Here is a 25,587-nt window from a genome sequence, read left to right on the forward strand (position 1 = left end):
CACCATTTTGGAAATCCATACTCACAAGATCCTGAATTTTAATTTCTTGCCTAACTTCCTATACTCATTCTGCAGGAACTTATTCCTCATTCTGCCCATGTCATTTGTATCGATGTGTACAACGATCTCTGGCTGTTTGTCAGACAACACACCACCCTGATATCTCTTCTGTGGCCACGGAGTCTCTTTTTGTCCCCTTTACTATCGAGTCTCCTATCATTATCACACTATCTGACTGTACCCTTTCCCTCTGAGTCTCAATGGGGGACACAGTGCCAGAGACCTCACTACTAGTGCCTGAAGAATATACCCTTCAACAGTATCCACAGAGGTATACCTGTTTGTGAGGGAAGTGACACGGTAGAACCCTGCACTGACTACCTTATGCCCTTCTGGCAGTCACCCATCTATCTGAAGCCTGTAGTTTGAGTGTACACTAAAACTCATTTTTGAAGCCCTCAGATGACCATCCAACTGCACCTCCAGTTTCTTGAGCTGGTCTGTCAAGTTGCAGCTGGGTGCACTTCCCACAGATGCAGTCATCAAGGAGACTGTGAGGTTCCCTTGCTTCCTACATCTTGCAAGAAGAGCATTCTATTGCCCTAACTACCACTGAATCAAGGACTGATCAACAACAAATTAAAGCCTTTCTTGTTCCTTCTCTCTGAAGCCTTTTCAAAGAACTGCTTTCACTCCCAACACCTGGGGCACTTACTCTGCCTCTTCATACTAAAGCTGCAGTTTCCCACCCTCATAATGGCTGCTTTAACATCTGCCGGACGATGCTGAGGGTGTTCTACGAGTCTGTGGTGGCCAGTGCTATCATGTTTGCTGTTGTGTGCAAAGCAGGCTGAGGGTAGCAGACACCAACAGAATCAACAAACTTATTCGTAAGGCCAGTGATGTTGTGGGGATGGAACTGGACTCTCTCACGGTGGTGTCTGAAAAGAGGATGCTGTCAAAGTTGCATGCCATCTTGGTCAATGTCTCCCATCCACTACATAATGTACTGGGTGGGCACAGGAGTACATTCAGCCAGAGACTCATTCCTCCAAGATGCAGCACAGAGCATCATAGGAAGTCATTCCTGCCTGTGGCCATCAAACTTTACAACTCCTCCCCTGGAGGGTCAGATATCCTAAGCCAATAGACTGGTCCTGGATTTATTTCATAATTTACTGGCATAATTTACATATTACTATTTAACTATTTATGGTTCTATTACTATTTATTATTTATGGTGCAACTGTAATGAAAACCAATTTCCCCCTGGGATCAATAAAGTATGACTATGACTATTTGGCTTTACTCTTAACTACTCTTTATTGGATGCTGTCAAGCTAATTATCCCATCAACTTACGGTTACGGATCCCACAACCCACCTGGGTTGTAGGGGTGCAGATGATGAACGCTGCACTAGTTGCCTTCATCTCTCATGGTTGTGGACAAGAGCCTGAGTTGTGGCAAAGCTCTCTCTGGTCCACTCTGCAATGTTGTCTGTCTATTTCTTCCTCTGTCTGCCCCTTTTCATTTTTCCCTGAAGAATGGTCTTTGAGAGTCCACTTGATCTTGTTATGTGGCCATACCATCTCAGTTTCCTCTTCTTTACTGTGAACGGTGGATCTTTATAGTGTCTCATGTGCTGGGTGATGGTTCTTTGTACTTCATCATTTGAGACATGATCTGTATAGGGGATACCAAGGAGCCTTCTGAAGCATCTCATTTCTACTGCCTGGATCTTATTTTGCAGTTCTGCTGTCAAAGTCCATGATTCACATGCATAGAAGAAGACGGAGAGCACAAGTGCATACGGGAGTTTCAACTTCATCCGAGAGAGATGTTATTGTATCACCAGATTGGTTTTAGATTAACCAACATTGCTATTGTTTGAGCTGACCTTGGAAGGACTTCAGACTCTGATCCTTCCTAGTTGATGATGGAGCCAAGATACTTGAACTGATTGACAGTCTCTAGTTCTTGTCCACTGACTAGGATTTTTGTCATGATTAGCTCCTCACTATTTCTCATCAGTTGGGTTTTCTCTGTGCTAATCTCCATGACATATCTGGTAGATGTATTGTCTGGATGGTTTACGAGGCGGGCCAATTCATCCTCACTTCCTGCCAGCCCATCAATGTCATCGGCGAGCCTGAGGTTGGTTATACAAAACTCCCATCAACTGTTATCTAACAATTTGCAAATTGCCTCTTTTGGGTTCCTGTTCAGTGAAACTTAGCAGTAAGTCTTGAGACCCATCTCTTTTAAACTCTTTCTTCAAGTCCTGGCTCCTGTTCAGTGAAACTCACCAGGATGTGTGCTTATCCCACTGCTCTACTCTCTTTACACCCATGACTGTGCGACTAGGCAGAGCTCAAATGGCATCTATAAATTTGCTGATATTACAACTACTGTTACTACAATTACAACAGAGTTTCGGATGGTGACAGAAGTGTGTTCAGGCGCAAGATACATCAGCTAGTTGAGTGATGTCGCAACATCCGTGCACTCAACGTCAGAACTGATTGTGGACTTCAGAGAGGGTTAGGACAAGGGAACACACACCAGTCCTCATAGGGCAATCAGAAGTGGAAAGAATGAGGAATTTCAAGTTCCTGGGTTTCAATATCTCTGAGGATCTAACCTGGATCCAACATATTGATCTGGCTACAAAGAAGGCATGACAGCGGCTATATTTTGGAGTTTTGGTCTGTCGCCAAAGACGCTCGCAAATTTTTACGGATGTACCATAGAGAGCATTCTAAATGGCTGCATCACCATCTGGTAGGGGGGTGTGGAGGGCAACTACTGCATAGGGTTGAAATAAGCTGCAGATAGTTGTAAACATAGTCAGCTCCATTATGGGAGCTATCTTTCATTGTAACCAGGACATCTTCAAGGAGCGATACCTGACAAAGACAGTGTCCATTATTAAGGATCCCCATCACTCAGGTCATGCTTTGTTCTCATTGCTACCATCAGGAAGAAGGTACAGAAGCCTGAAGGCACAGCCTTAATGATTAAAGAAGAGCTGCTTCTCCTCTGCCATCTGATTTCTGAATGGACATTAAACCCATGAGCATGACTTCACTACTTTTTTATTTCTGTTTTTGCAGTACTTATTTACTGTAACTGTATATAATATTTATTTCAGGGTTTTTTTCCTCTATTCTGTATTGCGTTGTACTGCTGCTGCAAAGACAGCAAATTTCACAACATATGCTGGTGATATTAAATCTGATTCTGACGTCCCTGGGGGTGGGGGGGGGGCTGCTCATGCTCTGCTGTGTCTAATGTTTCCTAGCCCATGCTGTGCTATATCCAGTGCTTTCTGCCATTTCATGATTGAGTATTCTTTGTGTTTCCTCCTGTTAGCCATAAATGTATGTAACATTATTCACAATGTATGTACTGGGGCGACAGAATTTTTGGTCTGATCTATTTGTTGCAAGATACCTTAGATCTGGTCATTGTTTGTGTTGCAGCCAAGTTGGCACTTCATAGATTCAGCTAATGTAACTCCTGCATACCCTTCTGCAGTCTTCATCCCCAGACTTGATAGAAATAATAGTGAGTGCTATGCTGGACCATGAGCTTGTAGATTATGGCTGTTTGCTGTATTTTGCTGTTGCTGAAGGTCTGTAATGCCTTGTATATTCCCTGAATTAAGATCTCTTAATTATAGTCGCACACAACATAATGGTGTCCTTGCTGTGAAGTAGAGGCTTTGTCTCCACAAGTGCTATGCAGTGATTAATTTTACTAATACTATCAAATACAGATTGGATCCACCATAGGTCAATTGATAAGAGCAAAGACAAATGATTGTTCACATTCCACAATTTGATTCAATCACCCACTGTTATGGTTACAACCTAGTGACTAAGGCCTATAGAACATGGTGAACTCCGTGCTGGTGGTATTCACTTTGGGTATCGAAAACACTACCCAGTTGCATATTTTGTGCCTTTGCTAGTTTGTTGGTACTTCGAAGTTTTGTTCAGTGTGGTGGCGCACTCGATTCATAAGCTAAAGAAGGAATGTAGGTGATGGGTGATTTCCTTGGCTATGTTTCACCTGATACCATTAGATTTAATAGGGTACGAAGTTGATACTGAGGGCTTACAGGTCTTCTTTCTTCCACGCAAGTGCATTGCAACCACCTCTGGCGAATCTATCCTGTCAGTAAGGTGGGAGGCACCCAGGCATTATGAGGAATGTGTCCAACATTTCGTTTCTAAGGATACACTGTGTCTGGCTGTTACTTGACTAGTATGTTTATATTCCCATGCCCCAACATTTGAGGTCTTTGCAAGATTAACTAGTTATGATTGGATGCAAAAGTAGGTGGCATGATAGTAAATTCATTGACGATGCCAACATTGGTTGTGTCGTTGACAGTGGAGAAGGTTGCCTTAGGTTACAGCAGGGTTTAGAGAATTACAGGTAGTATTTAACTCAGACAAGTGCAAAGTAATTTTGCCTGACATACAAAGTGAATGACAGAGTCCTTGTCAGTGCCGTTGAACAGAGAGACCTTGGGATAGAAGTACATACTGTAACTCTTGAAAGTGACGACACAAGCAACTGGGTGGTGAAGAAGGTGAATCACACCCTTGTTTTCATTAGACAAGGCACTGAGTTCAAGAGTTAAGTGCTATGTTACAGTTTACAAACTGTTGGTTAGGCTGCACCTGGATCATGTGCAGTTCTGGTTGCTACACTATAGAAAAGATGTGATTAAGTTAGAGAAGGCACAGAAAAGATTTATAAGGAATTTGCCTGAATTAGAGGAACTTGACTGGCAATATTAGAGTCCAAGTCTTTCTCTCCTGCCGAGAAGTGACATGATAGAGATAAATAAAATTATAGGCATAGATGAAATAAATAGCTAGAGACTGTTGCCCATAGTAATAGTGTCAACAATGAGAAGGCAATGGTGGAAGATGAGAGGGAGGAATTTTAAATTGGATTTGAATTGTACACTTCACTCAGTAGTTGAAATCTAGAAGGAGCTACCAGAGGAGATGGAGGCAGGACCAGCAAACAACATTTAAGAGGCATCAGTATAGGTATTTGAGCAAGAGGGATTGAATTAATAAAAGAAAGTGGGATTAGTATGGATAGACATGATGGGTAACATAGACATGGTGTACTGAAGATTCTGTTTCTGTGCTGTACAACATGGTATTCTAGAACTGTCCTGTCTAAGTTCATTGCCAGACGATCTATCAGATATTATTCTTTCGCTATTTCAATATTTACGCTGAAGTTGAGTGGCTAGCAAGGCCACTTCGGAAGACATTTAAGGGTCAACCATATTGGTGTCTCTGTAGTCACTAATAGACTGAACCCGGTAAAAATGGAAGATTTATTCCCCTGAAGGATATTTGTGGACCATGTATAGCTTGTTGCAACAATTCAACAGTTTTGAGGTCATCATTTTCAATCATTAGATTTTTTTTTGTTTGTCCAGTCCTCTGGATGAAACCACCTTCTCACCACTGCATCCTTTAATTCAGTGTTTTAATATAATTCTAGTATCACTGTAACCTGTCAGTTTTCAAAGGCTAACTTGTTTGATATTATTTTGAGATAGACTCCATTTGTCCTCTTTTGTGTTTAAATCAAGCCTCACATGAGTATGCTTGCCTTCAAACGTATAGCAAGTGACTTATATGAAACACTTGAGAGTGCTAACCATTTTCTTGTCAGAGTAGCAAAAGATGAACAACAAAGGCAGACATCAGAATCAGTTTTATTATCACTGGCATGTGACATGAAATTTGTTAACTTAGCAGCAGCAGTTCAATGCAATACATAATCTAGCAGAGAGAAAAAAAACATAATAATAAACAAGTAAATCAATTTTGTATATTGAATAGATTATTAAAAATGTGCAAAAACAGAAATACTATATATTAAAAAAAGCGAGGTAGTGTCCAAAGCTTCAAAGTCCATTCAGGAATCAGATGGCAGATTGGAGGAAGCTGTTCCTGAATCACCGAGTGTGTGTGCCTTCAGGCTTCTGTATCTCCTACCTGATTGTAACAGTGAGAAAAGGGCATTCCCTGGGTGCTGAAGGTCTTTAGTAATGGATGCTGCCTTTCTGAGACACCGCTCTCTAAAGATGTTCTGCGTACTTTGTAGGCTAGTGCCCAAGATGGAGCTGACTAGATTTACAACCTTCTGCAGCTTCTTTCGGTCCTGTGCAGTAGCCCCTCCATACCAGACAGTGATGCAGCCTGTCAGAATGCTCTCCACAGTACAACTATAGAAGTTTTTGAGTGTATTTGTTGACATGCCAAATCGCTTCAAACTCCTAATAAAGTATAGCCGCTGTCTTGCCTTCTTTATGACTACATCAATACGTTGGGACCAGGTTAGATCCTCAGAGATCTTGACACCCAAGAACTTGAATCTGCTCACTCTCTCCACTTCTGATCCCTCCATGAGGATTGGTAGGTGTTCCTTCGTCTTACCCTTCCTGAAGCCCAGAATCAGCTCTTTCGTCTTACTGACGTTGAGTGCCAGGTTTTTGCTGCGGCACCATTCCACTAGTTGACATATCTCACTCCTGTACCTCCTCTCATCACCACCTGAGATTCTACCAACAATGGTTGTATCATCAGCAAATTTGTAGATGGTATTTGAGCTATCCCTAGCCACACAGTCATGTGTATACAGAGAGTAGAGCAGTGGGTTAAGCACACACCCCTGAGATGCGCCAGTGTTGATCGTCAGTGAGGAGGAGATGCTATCACCAATCCGCACAGACTGTGGTCTTCCAGTTAGGAAATCGAGGATCCAATTACAGAGGGAGGTACAGAAGCCCAGGTTCTGCAACTTCTCAATCAGAATTGTGGGAATGATGGTATTAAATGCTGAGCTATAGTTGATGAACAGCATCCTGACGTAGGTGTTTGTGTTGTGTAGGTGGTCTAAAGCTGTGTGAACAGCCATGGAGATCGCGTCTGCTGTTGACTTATTGTGACGATATGCAAATCGCAATGGGTCCAGGTCCTTGCCGAGGCAGGAGTTCAGTCTAGTCATAACCAACCTCTCAAAGCTTTTCATCACTGTGGATGTGAGTGCTACTGAGTGATAGTCATTAAGACAGCCCACATTATTCTTCTTTGGCACTGATATAATTGTTGCCCTTTTGAAGCAAGTGGGAACTTCTGCCCGTAGCAGTGAGAGGTTGAAAATGTCCTCGAATACTCTCGCTAGTTGGTTGGCACAGGTTTTCAGGGCCTTACCAGGTACCCCATCGGGACCTTCTGCCTTGCGAGGGTTCACTCTCTTTAAAGACCTTGTGAACGATACATATAGTCAATGAATTTTTTTTGAAAAATTTCATCAAATACATTAAATTTCAAGATAGTACTTCATGGTCTCTTTTTTTATATGGTCATTGTTAGAAAATAATTTCTGAAGCCAGTGTGAACAAATTAACACCAAGGAAGAAATAATGATTTTAGTAGTAGTAATTTTCTCCTGTTTTGAATTAGCGTAATAATCATGATTTGGTTTGAGTTCTGAATGAAAGACAATCGGAAAGTAATGATGTCTTGAGGGTAGCCAGGATGAGCAAACTTCGGAGATTTTTACTCAAGTCATAAATAGAGGCTGCATTTTCAGTGATAATTGATAGGTACTGGGGAAAAAATATTTTTTCATTGTCATTACGGAATTTCATGGCTTATCATGGCCACTTGAAGACTACTGAAGAGCATTACAGTTAAAAGTTCAAAGTAAAATTTATTAGCAGAGTACATGCATGTCACTACATACAACTCTGAGATTCTTTTTCCTGTAGGCATACTCAGCAAGTCTATAGCATAATAATTGTAAACAGGATCAATGAAAAATCAAGAGCATAGAAGACAACGAACTGTTGAAATGCAACTATAAATAAATAGCAATAAATAACAAGATCAAGAGACCTTAAAGTGAGATCGTTGTTTGTGGGAACATCTCAATAGATGAGTGTAATTGAGTGTCCTGGCAAAGGGTCTCAGCCCGAAACTTCAACCGTACCTCTTCCTAGAGATGCTGCCTGGCCTGCTGCGTTCACCAGCAACTTTTATGTGTGTTGCTTGAAATTCCAGCATCTGCAGAATTCCTCGTGAGATGAGTGTAATTATCCTCTTTTGTTCAAGAGCCTGATGGTTGTGGAGTAATAAATGTTTTTGAACCTGGTGGTGCGAGTCTTGAGGCATTTGTATCTTCTGCCTGATGGCAACAATGAGAAAAGAGCATGGCCTCGGTGAGCATGATCTTTGATAGCTGTTGCTTTCCTACGGTAACATTTCATGTAGCTGTTCTCAATGGTTGGGAAGGCTTTACCCGCTATGTACTGGGCTGAACCCACTACCTTTTGTAGGATTTTCCGTTCAAAGGCATCGGTGTTCCCATACCAGGCCAATATGCAGCCAGTTAATGTACTTTCTACTACATATCTACAGAAATGTGTCAGGTTTTTGATCTCATGCGAAATCTCTGCAGCCTTCTAAGGAAGTAGAAGTACTGTCATTCTTTCTTTGCAATTACATCTATGTGATGGGTGCAGGACAGATTCACTGAGGAATTTAAAGTTACTGCCCCTCTTCACCTTCAATCTTCCAATGAGGACTGGTTCATGACCTCTGGTTTCCCTTTCCTGAGGTCTACAATTAGCTCCTTGCTCCTGCAGACATTGAGTGAGAGGCTGTTGTTATGACACCACTCAGCTAAATTTTCATTCTCCCTCCTGTATGGTGATTCATCACCACCTTTGATAAGGCCGACAAAAGTGGTGTCATCAGCAAACTTGAATATGGTATTGGAGCTGTAGGTGTAAAGCAAATAGAACAGGGATCTAAGCACACACCCCTTGGTGCACCTGTACTGATGGAGATTGTGGTGGAGATGTTTTTGCCAATCTGAACTGACTGGGGTCTGCAAGAGTGAGAGCATAGGTCCTCTTTGGTCTGTTGAAGTTAGATTAACAGTTATTCCTATTTACTTTTAAATTGCTTCAGTTATAGATGAAGAAATTGGATCATCAGCACATATGGTGTGCTGATTCTGTCAGACTGATTAATCTACATGTACAGTTTAATTTCTCACAACATTTTTCCTCTTCTCAGGGTCAGTACTGACCCATCAAAACAGCAGACTCCCAACAAATCAGTGCCCACAAATACTTCACAAAGATCAAAGACTGTTAGTAAGTCTTCAGTCTCTAAATCTTTTCTCCGCTTCTGAACAAATTTTCTTGAACACATGCAAATCCTGTATTATGTGTAGAATTCCTCTTCTCTATCAGGTTTGAGTTCAGAAATACTTTCCCCACAGTCTATTGAATGCAGTAGTTGAAGATGAATACATTTCAACCTGGATCATTGTTTTGAATGGTACTTAAAAAGTAAATATTAGGTTTTGATATTTCAGAGTTAAATACCCTATCTAAAATCCAATTTAAGGAAAATAGTTCATATGATTGTTAAATATTGCAAAACATGGGTTTTGTGTAGTTAGTCACTCTTACTTTCAATATGTTATTTATTTACCCCATTTTACTTTAAGATTATTTGATTGATTGTGAAAGCTGATCAAAAAGGCAGGATGCTCGAGAGAACACACTGAAATATAATTTCAGTACCATTGAGTAATTTTTTTGCATAAGATTTCATTGATAAGGATATATTTCAGGAAGTAATGAATTTTAAATGTTATTTTAGGGAGACCCATGCTTGTTTATTGATACGAATACCTTTCTGTGGCAAAATAATGCATGTAATGTGCACGTAGTAGGTGCAATGTCTGCTTTTGTTTTCCTTGCAATGCATTGCAAAGTTGATGTGCTTGTTTCAGTATGGTGTAGAAAATCAATTAGTTGAGATTGTCAACATAAATAAATTGCAGCGTTGTTTGTACGACAATTAGCTGTTGTGAACTTGAATGTAAGACCTTCATTTATGTAAATTTTTTCAGCTTTCTTTTCAGATTTCCTTCTTTTCATTTAAGGATATTTAGGAATTATTTTAGAATTAGTAAATAAAGACAACATACTGAAATTGATAAATTAGATGTGTTTTGCCTCAAGTTGTGTTGGCAGCGAGATTGAAATGTTAAATTACACATCACATTTATGAAGTGAAATTTACAGATTTTTACCAAATGCCTGTCATGTGCTTTTTTTTGGAAAATGCTAATAATTGTTTGACTGAAGGAAACAACATTTTTAGCTGAACTTGTAACTAAAGATTACTTGTAATTACTGGTTACACAAATAATCACTTAAGAATAATGTTTAGTTTGCTGAAGTACAACTTCTTATTTTTAAAATTTGGGTAAAAATTGAGAACATAATTTCAACTCATAAATTTTGTGTCATTGTTCAAATCCATTGTACACATTTGCTTCATCCCATACCTGGCCAATTGCAAATCTCATTTCTATAAAGACTTGCATTTGTGCTCCATCTTTGCATCTATAGGAAAGGTTTTACTTTACAGATGGTAAAACTGCTGGAGCAGTAACAGACACAAAATGCTGGAGGGGCCCAGCAGAGCTGATGAAGGGTCTTGGCCTGAAACGTTGACTGTACTCTTTTCCATAGATGCTGCCTGGCCTGCTGAGTTCCTCCACCATTTTGTGTAGGTTGCTTGGATTCCCAGCATCTGCAGATTTCTCGTTTATGATTGGAGCAGCAGTAATTCCTCTTGTCAGAAAAAGACAGTTTCTCTTTCATTCTGTAAACACATAGAATTCTTGTGAAACAGACTTCGAACTATGCAGTTTTGTTATGTGTTGTTAATTTCAGAGAAAAAAAAGTTACGAAGGTCTGTATTATTAGACAAATCCCAGGGAAGACAGCAAAATACTCTTTAATCTAGCATAGATGCCTGTAAATATTATATACTGTAGGTATCCAGTTAAATTTGAATTAATTTTACTAAGATAGTGGTTTGCTTAGATTACAATTTTGTTAGGCTCTATCTCTAGTCTAATAAATCAAAAATTTCAATATTGGAACATCAAGCTTGCATTAACCTTTTTCATTGTTATGGCAAATCAGGTTTAAGGGTGCTTCAGTTGGAAATTTAAAACTATCCTAAGAGGTCTTTTACGATTTCAAGTTTCTAACATACGTGTTACGCCGGGAGCTTATAAAAATAATATTGGGTTCATTAAAAATATTGCTTAGTTTTTGGTTTAGAATCTGTAACCACTGAAATCCAAACGCCAAAATAATTTAACAGTTGAATTTGGTGCGAGCATGTTGTGATCTGTTTGCATCTGTGCTCATATGTTGTACTTGGAGGAGATGATGGAGATACAACCAGAAAGAAAGCAGGAAATATAAAATATTTTGTTAAATGCTCTATCTTGAAATTCTAGAAAAACAATTTACAACCTAATATATATTAATTTGTTCATTTTTCAACTTTAATAATCCAGCTAGATTTGCTGTTTCAGATTGATCTTCTCCAGCATTTCATTCCTGCTTACCTTAAGCAAATTAGTTATCTTAGATTGTTTACTTTTTTTGTACTACTGCTTATATGTTTCAGAGACTGTAGAAATGTTATAATATTTATAATGCCTCAGTTATGAATTGTGCAATAAGATAGATTTCTACTGCCCTATTAGACCATTATTCTGTTAAAATAAAGTCCTGAGAATGCTGGAAATGCCAAATAAAACAAAATGCTGGAAATACTTTTTTTAAATATACAAGCACCTGCACAGAGGAATCTAGTTAACAACTCAAGTCAATGATTTTAACTTCTCATCAGCTGACCTGAAATGTCTAAACTTTTGATTACTTCAGTTGATTTAAATTAAAGAATTCCTTATGTACCTAAATACACATAAGAAGTAACATTTATGTTGATCTAAAGACGTTACAACCTTTGTCATCTTCAGTTCTGTTCAGAATCTCTCTCATTATCCCCTTCATTACACAGTTCAAATTAAATTTATTATCAAGGTACATATATGTCACCATATACAACCCTGAGATTTATTTTCCTGTGGGCACGTTTAGCAAAAGTATAGACTAGAAACCATAACAGAATCAATGAAAGATCAACCAGAATGCAGAAGACAACTGAAAATATCAATAAATTGCAATAAATAACGAGAACATATAAACAGTCCTTAAAGTGAGATAATTGGTTGTGGGAACATTTCAATGATGGAGCAAGTGAGTGTAGTTATCTCTTTTTATTCAAGAGTCTGATGGTTGAGGGGTAGAAACTGTTCTTGAACCTGGTGGTGCATGACAAGACTGTTGTACCTTCTCCCTGATGGCAGCAGTAAGAAGAGAGCATGTCCTGGGTGGTGGTGATCTGTGATGATGGATGCTGCTTTCCTGTGACAGCATTTCATGTGTGATGTCTATAAAAGGTATTCACCTCCTTGAAAGTTTTCATGCTTTACTGTTTTACAACACTGAATCACAGTGGATTTAACTTGGCTTTTTTGATGTTAATCAACAGAAAAAGACCCTCTTACGTCAAAGTAAAAAATGATCTCTACAATGTGATCTAAATTAATTATAAATATAAAACACACAATAATTGATTGCATAAGTATTCACCCCCTTCAAGTCAGTATTTAGTAGATGCACCTTTGGCAGTAATTACAGCCTTGGGTCTGTGTGGATAGGTCTCTATCAGCTTTGCACATCGGAATACTGCAATCTTTCCCCATTCTTCTTTACAAAACTGCACAAGCTCTTTCAGATTGCATGGGGATTGTAAGTGAACAGCCCTTTTCAAGTGCAACAACAAATTCTCAATTGGATTGAGGTCTGGGCCACTCGGGACATTAACGTTGTTGTTTTTAAGCCATTACTATGTAGTTTTGGCTTTATGCTTGGGGTCATTGTCTTGCTGGAAAACAAATCTCCCAAGTCGCAATTCCCTTGCAGACTGCATTAAATTTTCCTCACTGATTTACTTGTATTTTCCTGCATTCATTTTACCCTCTACCTTCACAAGCTTTCCAGGGCCTGCTGTAGTGAAGCATCCCCACAGCATGATGCAGCCACCACCATGCTTCACGGTAGAGGTGTGTGTTTTTGATGATGTGTGGTGTTTGGTTTGATGGCCAAAAAGCTCAGTTTTGATGTTATTAGACCATAGAACCTTCTTCCAGCTGACTTCAGAGTTTCCCATATGCCTTTTGACAAACTCTAGCTGGGATTTCGTATGACTATTTTTCAACAGTAGCTTTCTCTTTGCCTCACTCCCATAACGCTGCAACTGGTGAAGTACCCGGCCAACAGTTGTTGTATGTGCTGTCTCTCCCATCTCAGCCACTGAAGCTTGTAACTCCTCCAGAGCTGTTATGGGTCTCTGGAGGCTTCCCTATCTAGTCCTCTTCTTGCACGGTCACTCAGTTTTTGAGGACGCTCTGCTCTAGGCAGATTTACAGCTGTGCCATATTCTTTCCATTTCTTGATGATTGACTTAACTGTACTCCAAGGGATATTCAGTGACTGGGATATTTTCTTGTATCCATCCCCTGACTTGTGCTTTTCAATAACCTTTTCGCAGAGTTGTTTGGAGTGTTCTTTTGTCTTCATGGTGTAGTTTTTTGCCAGGATACTGACTTACCAGCAGATAGACCTTCCAGATACAGGTGTATTTTTCCTAAAATCAATTGAAACACCTTGACTGCACACGTGATCTCCATTTAACTAATTATGTGACTTCTAAAACCAATTGGCTGCACCATTAATGATTTGTGTCATATTAAAGGGAGTGGGTGAATACTTATGCAATCAATTATTTTGTTTTTTATTTCTAATTAATTTAGATCACTTTGCAGAGATCTGTTTTCACTTTGACATGAAAAAGTCTTTTCCTGTTGATCAGTGTCAAAAAAGCCAAATTAAATCCATTGTAATTCAATGTTGTAAAACAATAAAACATGAAAACTTCCAAGGGGGTGTAAATACTTTTATAGACACTGTAGATGTGCTCATGTGCTGTAGAGGATGAATCCACTACCTTTTATACAATTTGCTGCTCAAAGGCATTGGTGTTTCCATTCCAGGCTGTGATGCAGCCAGTCAATGCACTTTCCATTACCCATCTATTGAAGTTTGTCAAAGTTGTGGATGTCTTCCCAAATCTCGGCAGACTCCTGAGGAAGTAGAGGTGCTGCTGTACTTTTTGTTGAAATTGCACTTGGTTCCAGGACCGACCCTCTGAACTAGTAACACTCAGGAATTTAAAACTACTAACTCCCTCCACTTCTGATCCTGCAATGAGAATCACCTTGTGGATCTCTGGTTTCCCTCTCCTGAAGTCTATAATCAATTCTTTGGTCTTGCTGACATTGAGTGTGAGGTTGTTATTGTAGCACCACTCAGCCAAATTTTGCATCATCACCACCTTTGATTTGTCCCACACAAAGAAAATTTATTTTCCATAATGCACATTTTTCCTACTGCTGTTGTCAGTCCATCAGATCGTGAAACCATCATTCATTTCCTTGACTCTACCAGACCCGTATTTTAATGCTGCACTTGCTGACCTCCCAGCCTCCAACAAAATCGAGCATTTAAAATCTTGCTGTTTGTGTCATATTTCACAGTAAGTCATCACACATTTTTGCTAACATGTTACTTTCCAATTTTGTAGTGTTTCCTTTAAAGTAATTAACTGTTGGGTGTCTGTTTATTGCTTGGCTCCATCTACCATCTGCCTAATCCCAGAATTGTCTAGGCTTGAACTCTGGGAACATGCATTTTTCCTTGCACCCTTCTCTCAACCCATTGACAAAATTTCATGAAGTACAGCAGCAGGAATGCAGAAAAATTCAATTTGACACTTCAAATCAAATATTATTTGGATGATCATACAAATCAACTCCACCTTTTTAGAACTAAACCTCAATCCCTGATTTTCTATGTACTCAGAATACACCAATCTCTGCCTTTAAAAGTTTACATGTTTCAATCTACTAGGAAGAACCTGGTCTACCAAAAATCTACAACCTGTACCTGCACATTAACATTCTATGATTCATATAAAGTAGTCCTACCTCTGTGAACTAATATTTTGTAGTTTCTCACTTTTTAAAAAAATCTTTTCTGTTACACTGTACCAATAAACTACATAAATTAAATTTTCTTTATATAATATTTCCTTAGTCAACTATTACTAACTCATAAGCTGTCTAAAGAGATTGCCAAGACCAAAAATCTTAATTCTAAAAGGAAGATGCTAAAACAGAAGGTACTAGAAATTCCTTGTAAGTTAGGCAGTAGCTGTGGAGAGAGAAGTAGAAGTTAAGTTTCAGGTTGATGATTATTGGAAATTGGGGAAAACTGAATAAACAGGAATGGATTAAGTTGCAGAGAAAATGGAAGGATGGGAAGAACAATGTACATCATGGAGTGGAGACCAAGAAATCAATGGATGACTTGATAGAGGGTGATGAAGCCACGTTATTATTTCCTAGCATTTGCCTTTATTCAAAGTTACCAGCAACTGCTGTTTTCTATATCTTTCAGTTCTATTGTGGTGTTCTTTTTCCTCTTCTGTTTACAATTTCTCCAAGAAATTGGTTGTATTTAACAAAACTTGCCCATTCATTCATTCTCTCTCTCTCTCTCTCCTCTCTCTCCTCTCTCTCTCTCTCTTCCTCTCCTCTCCCCTCCGCTCTGCTCCTCGCCCCCCTCCCCCCTCCCCTCTCCCCTCCCCAAGTAAGTCATCCATTGTCCCTTGGTCTCCAGCCTGTCACAGAAATTCCCTTTTCATCTCATCCTCTCCTTTCTCTGCAACTTAAAACATGGCCATCTTCCAACATTCCAAGTTTTGATCGATAGTCATTGAACTCCAGTGTTAAATCTTTATTTCTGCACAGATGCTGTGTATGACCCATATTTTTCTAGCATTCTGTATTTCAGTATGCCTTTACAGCCTCTCTGGTCATCTCACAGCTTCCTTTTCCACCAGCTTTAGGCTCATGGTATGAAGAGTAGAGGAGGTATGAGACAGGAAAGTAGGTGATAGGGGTACTGAGAGGGGTGCAGAATGATAGACAGATGGAGCGAGGTGGGGAGAGGAGAATGGAGTTGGGAGGTAAGCAGGTGGTTGACAGGTGGAAGCAGATGGGATTGGGGAGGGAGGCAGACGCATACAGGTGGGGGAAGGGGAAGGAGAAGAAGATGATGGGAAATTCAAGGTAAATTAATTTATTATTCTCACATGTATCAATATACCGTGAAAACATTTTGTTTTGCATTTCAGTACACTGAGATAGGACAAAGTAAAAATAATGGGGAAAAAGGTGCAACAGTTAGAGGGAAAATGCAATGCAAGCAGACAATAAGGAGCAAGACCTTGGTGAGATAAAGATTGTGAGGTCAAGAGTCCATCTGGATATATTAGGGACTATTCGGTTGTCCGGGTTAAAAGGCCGCAAGAGCAGCTGATAATAGGAACCATTAGTGGAGAGGTGAAAGGCAGATGGAGCCAATTGCAAGGTAGAATACAGAACATAGAGGAAGCTGGAATTTGAGTTCCTCCACCAGGTTGCATTTTTCTTTTGCTCCAGTTTTCAGCATTTGCAGTCTCTTTGGCTCTTTGTTTCTATTTTGCCTGATACGGTCAGACCTGCTGAGAGTTTCCAGCATTTTCTGCTTTTATTTCAGATTTCCAACAACTATAATTTTTTTGATTTTCATTTTCTTTCTAGTTTTGTGATATCATAGAAATGTTTGCAATAAGCACTTAATTGATTTTCTCTGCATCTGTCAGAAACAAACAGTTTTGCTACTAAAATATAGTTTTGAAAAGTTTCATATTCCAGTGTGATTAAGTAGATTTGTCTTGGTCATATGAAAGTGTATATTTTTCTGTCTGCATTCCATATGCGCTTCCTTGGTGTAGTCTTCGTGTGCAATAGACTTAAGTTACACAGTTTTAAGAATTCTCTTCTTCTTTTACTCGTGCTTTCGGATTGCTCTCATTGAGGGTCCCAACTGAACCTGAGAGAAACGGGAGATTTGAGGGCTCAAGGTGAGAAGACTATATATATATCTAGCAAATTTACCACAGTGCAACAAAAAGTTGCCATTCAAAATGCATGTGCCTCAATTCATTGATAAACCTTTTAGAAATTATTGGTATCTTTTATCAAATTGTTGAAATGTTGACTGATTTGTAAAGCATGGAAAGTTGAAATATGAATTAGAAACAAGGCTTTGACTTTAAAATTCTAAATAGCACTGAAATCCAATGTATTAATTAAATCTAATTAAATAAGGAAATTCAATTGAATAAAAATTGCTTCTATCCAGTTGTTCAAAGGATCCTACATTGTAGTAATTTCTGGGTAGAAAGACCCATTGGCCAAGTCAATGCATAAAAAGAAATGTGCAGTTGTTAAAATGGTGTTGTTCTTATTGTAGTTGTAGCTCTAGTAGTAGTGGCAAGATGGCATAGGTGTAAAGCAAGCAGTTAGAGCCATAGAAAACTGCAACACAGAAACAGGCCCATCCAGTTCTTGCCAAACCGTTAATCTGCTTAGTCCTATCGACCTGCATGTGAACCATAGCCCTCCAAACCCCTCTCATATTTGTACATATCCAGATTCTTTGAAACGTTGAAATCAAAATTGCATCCACCACTTGCACTGGCAGCTCGTTCTACACTCTCACCACCCTCTGAGTGAAGTGTTTCCCTTAAACATTTCACCTTTCACCCTTAACCAATGACCTCACCCATCCTCAGTGAGCATTGTATTTACTCTGCCTATATTCTTCATAATACTGGGTACTTCTATCAAATCACCCCTCAGTCTTCTACGTTATAAGGAATAAATTCCTAACCTATTTAACCTTTACTTCTAACTCAGGTTCATCAAACCCGGCAACATCCTTGAAAATTTTCTATGTACTCTTTCAACCTTATTTACATCTTTCCTGTAGGTAGGTGACCAAAACTGCACACTATACTCCATATTAGGCCTCACCGATGTCTTGTACAACTTCAACTTAATATTCCATCTCATATATGAAGGCCAGTATGCCAAAAGCTTTCTTTATGACCCTATCTACCTGTGGCACCACTTTCAACAAATTATGGACCTGTATTTCTAGATCCCTTTGTTCTACTGCACTTCTCAGTGCCCTACCATTCACTATTAAAGACCTACCTAGCTGGTCCTACTGAAGTGCAACACCTCGCGCTTGTCTGCGTTAAATTCCACCTACCATTTTTCAGCCCATTTTCCAGCTAATGCACATCCCACTGCAAGCTGGGATGGTCTTTCTCACGGTCTACTACACCCCCAATCTTGGAGTCATCCACAAAGTTGCTGATCCAATTAATCACATTGTTGCCCAGATGGTTGATGTGGATGACAAACGACAACAAAACCAGCACCAATCTCTGTAGCACTCCACTACTCACAGGCTTCCAGTCAATGAGGCAACCATCTACTTCTACTCTTTGGCTTCTACTGCAAAGCCGATGTCTAATCCAATTTACTACCTCATCTTGAATGCCAAGAGACTGTACCTCTTGACTGACCTATAATGCAGGACCTTGTCAGATGCCTGGCTAAAGTCCATGTACACAATCTTTCATCAACTTTCTTGGTACCGTCCTCAAAAATGCTATAAGGTTGGTTAGACGTGACCTGCCATGCTGACTATCCCTTATCAATCCCTGTCTATTCAAATACTCAACGTCTGGTGTCTTAGAATACCTTCCAATGACTCTCCCACTATGATGTCAGGCTCACCAGCCTATAATTGTCTGGTTTATTCTTGGAGCCTTTCTTAAACAGTAGAACATTCATCCTCCAGTACTTCACCTGTCGCTAAAGATGACATAAATATCTTTGCTAGGATCCCTACAATTTCTGTATTTGTCTTCCGCAGGGTCTAAGGGAGCACCTTGTCAGGCCTTGAAAATTTGTCCACCCTGATTTGCCTCAGGACAGCAAACACCTCCTCCTCTGTAATCTGTGTAGGGTCCATGACCTCGCTGCTGCTTTGCCTCACTTCTATAGACTTTATGTCTGTCTCCGGAGTAAATACAGATGCAAAAAATCCATTTTAGATCTCCCCCATCTCTTTTGGCTACAAACATAGATAACCACTTTGATTTTCCAGAGGACCAATTTTGTCCCTTGCTTTTAACATATCAGTAGAAGCCCTTAGGATTCTCCTTCACATTGTATGCTAGAGCAAACTTATGCCTTCTTTTAGCCCTCCTGATATCTTTCGTTAGTACTCTCTTGCATTTCTAATATTTCTCAAGTACCTCATTTATTCCTATCTGCTATGCACCTCCTATTCTTTTTCAAACCAGGGCCTCAATATCTCTCAAACCATGGTTCCCAAATCTGTTATCCTTGCCTTTTATTCTGACTGACAAACCTTCATACTCTCAAAATTTCACTTTTGAAGGCCTCCCACTTACCAAGTACACCTTTACAAGAAAACAGCCTGTCCCAATCCACATTTGCTAGATCCTTTCTTTTTTCTTTTTCAATCTTTGTATTAGTTTCACAAAATATAAACATGACATAGTAGTAATACAAAGTTATTGGGAATACATTGTTATAATTAACATGAGTAGTTATAGAACTAAAAAATTGATTGACGAAACTCTCAATCATAAAGGATATCAATGAATAATACAGACCAAAGAGAAATAACTAGATCCTTTCTGATACAATCAGAATTGGCCTTTCTCCAGTTTAGAATCTCAACCTGAGGACCAAACTTATCCTTTTCCATGATTACCTTGAAACTGATGGCATTATGATCGCTAGATGCAAAGTGTTCTTCTCGACAAACTTCTGTCGCCTGCCCTGTCTTATTCCGTACTAGGAGCTCTAGTATTGCACACTCTGTCATTGGGGCTTTTATGTACTGATTAAGGAAACTTTCCTGAATGAATTTGCCTAACTCTTAACCCATTGGGTTCTTTTGCAGTATGTGGAAAGTTAAAATTATCTATAGCCCCATTAATGTGGTCGTATCTTTTTTATTCCTCAGTTCCACCCATTAAGCCTCACTATAGACAAGTATTCCAGTCTGTCCTGACCGAGCATTGCTGTGACGTTTTCCCTGACTAGTAATGCCACCTCTCCTTTCCTAATCCCTCCCTCTCTATCATGTCTAACACAATGGAACCACAGAACACTGAGCTGCCAGTCCTGCCCCTCCTGCAACCAAGTCTCACTAATGGCCACAATATCATATTTCTTTGTGTTGATCCATGCCCTGAGCCCATCTGCCTTTTCTACAATACTTCGTGCATTGAACTATATGCAGCTCAGAACATTAGTGCCCCCATGCTCAACCTTCAGCTTTTTGCTTCTGAACTTTGTCTGAGGTCTTATCAACACCTGTCTCCACAATCACTCTACTATCAGTTCTGGCATTCTGCTTCCCAGCCCCCTGTAATGTTAGTTTAACCTCCCTTCTCCCCCCTCCCCACCATGCAGTATTAGCAAACCTTCCCATTAGAAAATTAGTTCTCCTCTAGTTTAGTGCAGACTAGTATGTCCTAACAATACAAGATGGTGCACGCGTGTAAAACAAACAAGCAAACTCTCTCTCTCTCTCTCTCTCTCTCTCTCTCTCTCTCTCTCTCTCTCTCTCTCTCTCTCACTCTCTCACTCTCTCACTCTCTCACTCTCTCACTCTCTCACTCTCTCACTCTCTCACTCTCTCTCTCTCTCACTCTCTCACTCTCTCACTCTCTCACTCTCTCACTCTCTCACTCTCTCACTCTCTCACTCTCTCACTCTCTCACTCTCTCACTCTCTCACTCTCTCACTCTCTCACTCTCTCACTCTCTCACTCTCTCACTCTCTCACTCTCTCACTCTCTCACTCTCTCTCTCTCTCTCTCTCTCTCTCTCTCTCTCTCTCTCTCTCTCTCACTCTCACTCTCACTCTCTCTCACTCTCTCTCTCTCACTCTCACTCTCTCTCTCTCCACCCCTTAGTGATGTATATATGCCACCACCTTGAAGCATTGCCTGTGGAAGATGTCCTTGATGGTGGCCAGAGTTGTGCTTGTGATGGAGCTGGCTGAATCTGCAACCTTCTGTGCTTTGGAGCCTCCATACTAGGCTATGATGCTCACCAGCACACATTTATAGAAATTTGCAAGAGTGTTTGCAAATCTCCTCAAATGCCTGATGAAGTACAGCCACTGGCATACCTTTTTCATGGTTACGTTAATGTATTGGGCACAGGATCAAGCCACCGAAATGATGATACCTAGGAACTTGAAGCTGCTCACCCTTTCCACAATTGATCCAACAATGAAGACTGGTGTGTGCGTTCCCCCAACCTCCCCCTCCTGAAGTCTGCAGTCAATCCTTTGCCTTGCTAATGCTGAGTGTGACATTAAGCGGCAATGCCACTCGACCAGCCAAACTATCTCACCCATGTACAACTCCTTGTTACTATCTGAGATTTACATCTGAGAAATATAAGCAGAATCTTGGCACTGGAAGTCTAGAGATTTGCTAATTTTGTATAGCAGACATCCTAGCAGCTAAACAGATGTTCCTTGCTCCACAGCAATGCCAATTTAAAAAAAAACAGCGGTCCTGGTTCAACTAAAGAATTTGAAGGGGTAAATATACCACACATTTGAAAGTCTTTGAAATTGGCTCATTTAATTCAGCAAACTGAAATACAAATTTAGATCCGCCTTCTGTAAATACCACCTACAGTTCAAATCTAATAACTGCATACTTGACCAATGTTGCCCTCCAAATAGGTTCTTTGGTGATCAATTCTTTCCCTGCATTGACTGTGTACTGGGTAAATGTAAAGAGGATATTTCCCTTTGAGGAATACACAACTAGATATTGCTGTCTCAATAAAAGGGGTAGGCCATATAACTAACATATGGAAATTGAGAGATGTGGGGATAGGGCAGGAAAATAATTTTGAGGTGGAAGTTTGGCTATGACCTTGTTGAATGATAGAACATTCCTAGGGAGCCTGCTCCTGTATCTTGTGTTTGAACCCAGTTAAACAATTTCAGGGTTGAAGAATGTGCTATTGAGTTTCTCTGTATTGCAGATACCTAATGAAATAAGTTATTTTCGAAATCAAATTGTGATTAATTTTTTAAAAATTAATCCTAGTTTCTGTGGTGTTTGAATCTCATTAATACAAAGTTTTAATTAAACTTAACCTACTTGTGGAAACCTGGAAGTGCTTTTGTGATTGGTTACCAAGTATTGACTCCATAGCTCCACCTTATGGACAGAAAAGAATAAACAACTGAGCCTCAGTTCAACACCTGTTTTACCTTAACATTTTCTCTATATAGGTTGAAACATTTTTTTAAATCTTTCTAAATCATAAAGATATAAGTTTGAATATTGTAATGCAAAGCTTCATTTTATTTATTATATGTACAAATGTAAGACTTAGAATTTCGTTGTACATTTTCAAGACTCATGCACTTGTTTACAGTTGCAATTTGATATGCACTATAATACGTTCTCTCTTAAGGGAACCCTGTGCTTTTATGATTCCATAGAGTTCAATTTCTTGGATAACTCAGTTGTAATGAGATGAGATGCATGTAGTGCTCATGTTCCTTCAAACAAAACAAACTGTATTAAATTTTAAATGTGTCCAGGGATCTAGCAGAATCTGACATATGTTTCAACTTCCTGCTGAGAGAGACTGGAGATGCACTTGGTGATGTATAAAGTTGTACAAGTAATGTGAAGCTCCCAGCTGGGAATGATTTGAGCAACTTTTTTTTTCTGCTTGTGAATTGGGTCATTGATTCCAGATTTACTGCTCTATTGACATTGAGTTACAGATGTAGCAGCTCAAAAATAATTTTATGAATTAAGATAATAACACTACTATTAAATTAATTCCTGCAACATTTTCATAGTTTTAGAAATGAGAAAAAGCTGCAAAACCAACTCCAGCTTTCCATTTTTATTGACAAATTTAGATTATTTATAAAAATGAAAGGAAAAATCAGGTGCAACACAATATAGATTTGTATTCTAATGACTTGTTTTCCATTTTTTTTTGTTTTCTGCAGTCGTAATGTATCTGGGGATCAAAAAGATGAAATCAAAGAAGCAAAACCTCGTTCACTTAGGTTTACCTGGAGTATGAAAACGACCAGTTCCATGGATCCCAGTGACATGATGAGGGAGATCAGAAAGGTTCTTGATGCAAATAATTGTGATTATGAACAGCGTGAACGGTTCTTGCTCTTCTGTGTTCACGGCGATGGACATGCAGAAAATCTTGTCCAGTGGGAGATGGAGGTTTGCAAGCTGCCGAGACTGTCACTTAATGGAGTTCGATTTAAGCGAATATCAGGAACATCCATAGCTTTCAAAAACATTGCTTCCAAAATTGCCAATGAATTAAGGCTGTAAAATATGGTTAAGCTATAATTTCTTAAATAACATTTCATGAGTGTTTTTTTTCTGAACACTGGTGGAAATTTACTGAAGAAAATGTATAGGATAATGCTTGCGCAATAACTCTGTAACTTCAGATCATGGTATTATAAGACAGTGGAAATTCTCATGGGTGGGATTGGGGGCGGGGGAGTAAATAAGTTTTTGTTTTAAGAAGTGCACTACAGCATATAGTATCCTTCTATCTGAACAGTTTGCCCCTTCATCTCGGTTACTTAAAATGTTTGTTTGTTATTAGAGATGTAACCCGTGAAACAAACTGATATGATTCCTGTATTTGAAAAAAGATGGAGGGGAAAAAATCCAGCTGAAATACAATTGAACGTGGGACATGGAGATACTCATGTGTTTTCAATCCTGCATGCCTTCCCCCACTGGTACTGATTCAGGTGCTTAGCTTTTCAATGGTAATGAATTATAAGGAGAAAAAGCTCATTTTTCATCGGCTGTGTTTAATGACCTTCAGAGAGTTGAGGTGTACCTAGTATTTTCATAAAGCAATATATTACAAAATGAGCAAGTTCTGCAAATGGAAAAAATTGCTGGTGTATTTAGACCTATTAATGATATTAATTACCTGTGTTAAACCAGGAGTGCTGTGATTTGGAAATGACTTAAGTACTGTAGATCACAGATGCTAAATCACACTTAGGGTTTCTCTACTGTAGAAAATATTACCATCTGAGACTGGTTCCATGATCAATTAGGGCATCGATTATTTGGTTATTATTTTGTTTTATTTTCAACAAAGTTTAGATTGGAAACAGTTTTGTTCTGCCATTCTATATTTAGCTGTAATTATTGTTAATATTGAAGATGATCGGTCCTCCACAAATACTAGCTCAGTAAAAATGTTTGAGTTTGTAATTTAAAAGTTGGGCACTATGGGACAATATTCACTTAAGTATGCATTTTGTTTTCCTTTTCAGCTGTCAGCACTGTCTTTGGAATGTAAATAATGTAACTTAGTTTTGCAGACAGCATATTTCATTTTCCATTTTTTTAATGTTCTGTAATGAGCCAGGAGTTATGAAATCAATGTAAGTTGTCAGCATTTAAGATTCACTGATTTCTTCATTAAAGGAACAAAATGAAAATGTATATCTGCACTGTCACATGAATTAATAACTGAAAATGTATGTACAGAACTATGTAATTGTTTTGTCAGTGAATTAGGTGTATTTATTTAGTTTTCATTTTACAGAAGTTCTGTAGAGAAAAGTAAGTTGCTGACTACTGTACAGTACTACCAGGAAAGCTTGTTATAGGAAAAGACATAAATGCAAGTTGGTGAACTGGATGTTCCAACCTTTTTGCAAATGTTTTCACTCGTTTTGGAAATCTTTGTATACTGTTCTAGACATCCAGCAGCAGGAAGTACACAGTACTTTTCACCATATTTTAGTAATGTGACCCCATTTCTCTGGGTGCGCCATGTACCTGTCATGGAGTTTCTATCCCTGTCATGATTTTTACTTTCTGTAGAAAGGAATTTGGTCACTTTTAGCCTCTCAACTAAAATCATTGCATGTGATGGTTATGATAATTTGGATAAATACTCACGATTTAAAAGTGCAGCAGCTGAAATGAGCGTTAAAAGACCGAAGAGTTTACTTGATTACCAGAAGCCATATCCACTTCTCCATCGTCTTCACTTAAAGTGTTAGCTTTTTACTTGTAATCAAAGTCTTCATTTTCCTTGGCAAATGAGAATGAAGCAAATAATAACCAGAACAAATTTAATTAAATACCAATACCTTACATTTGTCTAGGTAGGCAAGTAGACATTGAAATTAGAGGATGGGCTTATCAATGTGTCTACATCTGATTTCCACTATATAACCAGTGATATCTAAGGAAAGGTTCCTCTAGGAAATAATATCTTAATCCTGACTTTTCAAGTCTACAATTTAACAAAGTTTATTATTTAGCTTTTGAAAGCAGCAAATGTTGTAAACACTCAGTGGTTCAGGCGGCATCTGTGAAGCAAGAAATCAAGTTAATGTTTTTGGTCCAGGTGCCTTTGTCAAAGTGGTAAAAGAAAAATAGCGATAGGATAGGAGAGAGGTGGATAGAAGAAGGGGAATATCTCTGAAAAGCAGAGTCTAAGTTGGTTAACTTGGCAGTTAGAAAC

The 25,587-nt window shown here is 39.1% G+C and overlaps 1 protein-coding gene across 7 annotated transcripts in view; it reads left to right on the forward strand.

The window, feature by feature from the left end:
- Positions 1-24,554, forward strand: part of mark3a (MAP/microtubule affinity-regulating kinase 3a) — a 175,370-nt gene extending 150,816 nt beyond the window's left edge. For 5 of the 7 annotated variants that reach the window (XM_063047784.1, XM_063047779.1, XM_063047737.1 and 2 more), the window contains 2 exons: positions 16,984-17,028; positions 23,063-24,554. In XM_063047784.1, the coding sequence (XP_062903854.1) occupies positions 16,984-17,028; positions 23,063-23,408 (391 nt within the window). In that variant the 3' untranslated portion in view covers positions 23,409-24,554. The remainder of the gene's footprint in view (positions 1-16,983; positions 17,029-23,062) is intronic. The other 2 variants (XM_063047751.1, XM_063047758.1) reach the window with 1 other exon arrangement.
- Positions 24,555-25,587: the final 1,033 nt, after the last annotated feature.

Source organism: Mobula hypostoma, chromosome 1, assembly GCF_963921235.1.
Source record: "Mobula hypostoma chromosome 1, sMobHyp1.1, whole genome shotgun sequence".
NCBI lineage: Eukaryota > Metazoa > Chordata > Chondrichthyes > Myliobatiformes > Myliobatidae > Mobula > Mobula hypostoma.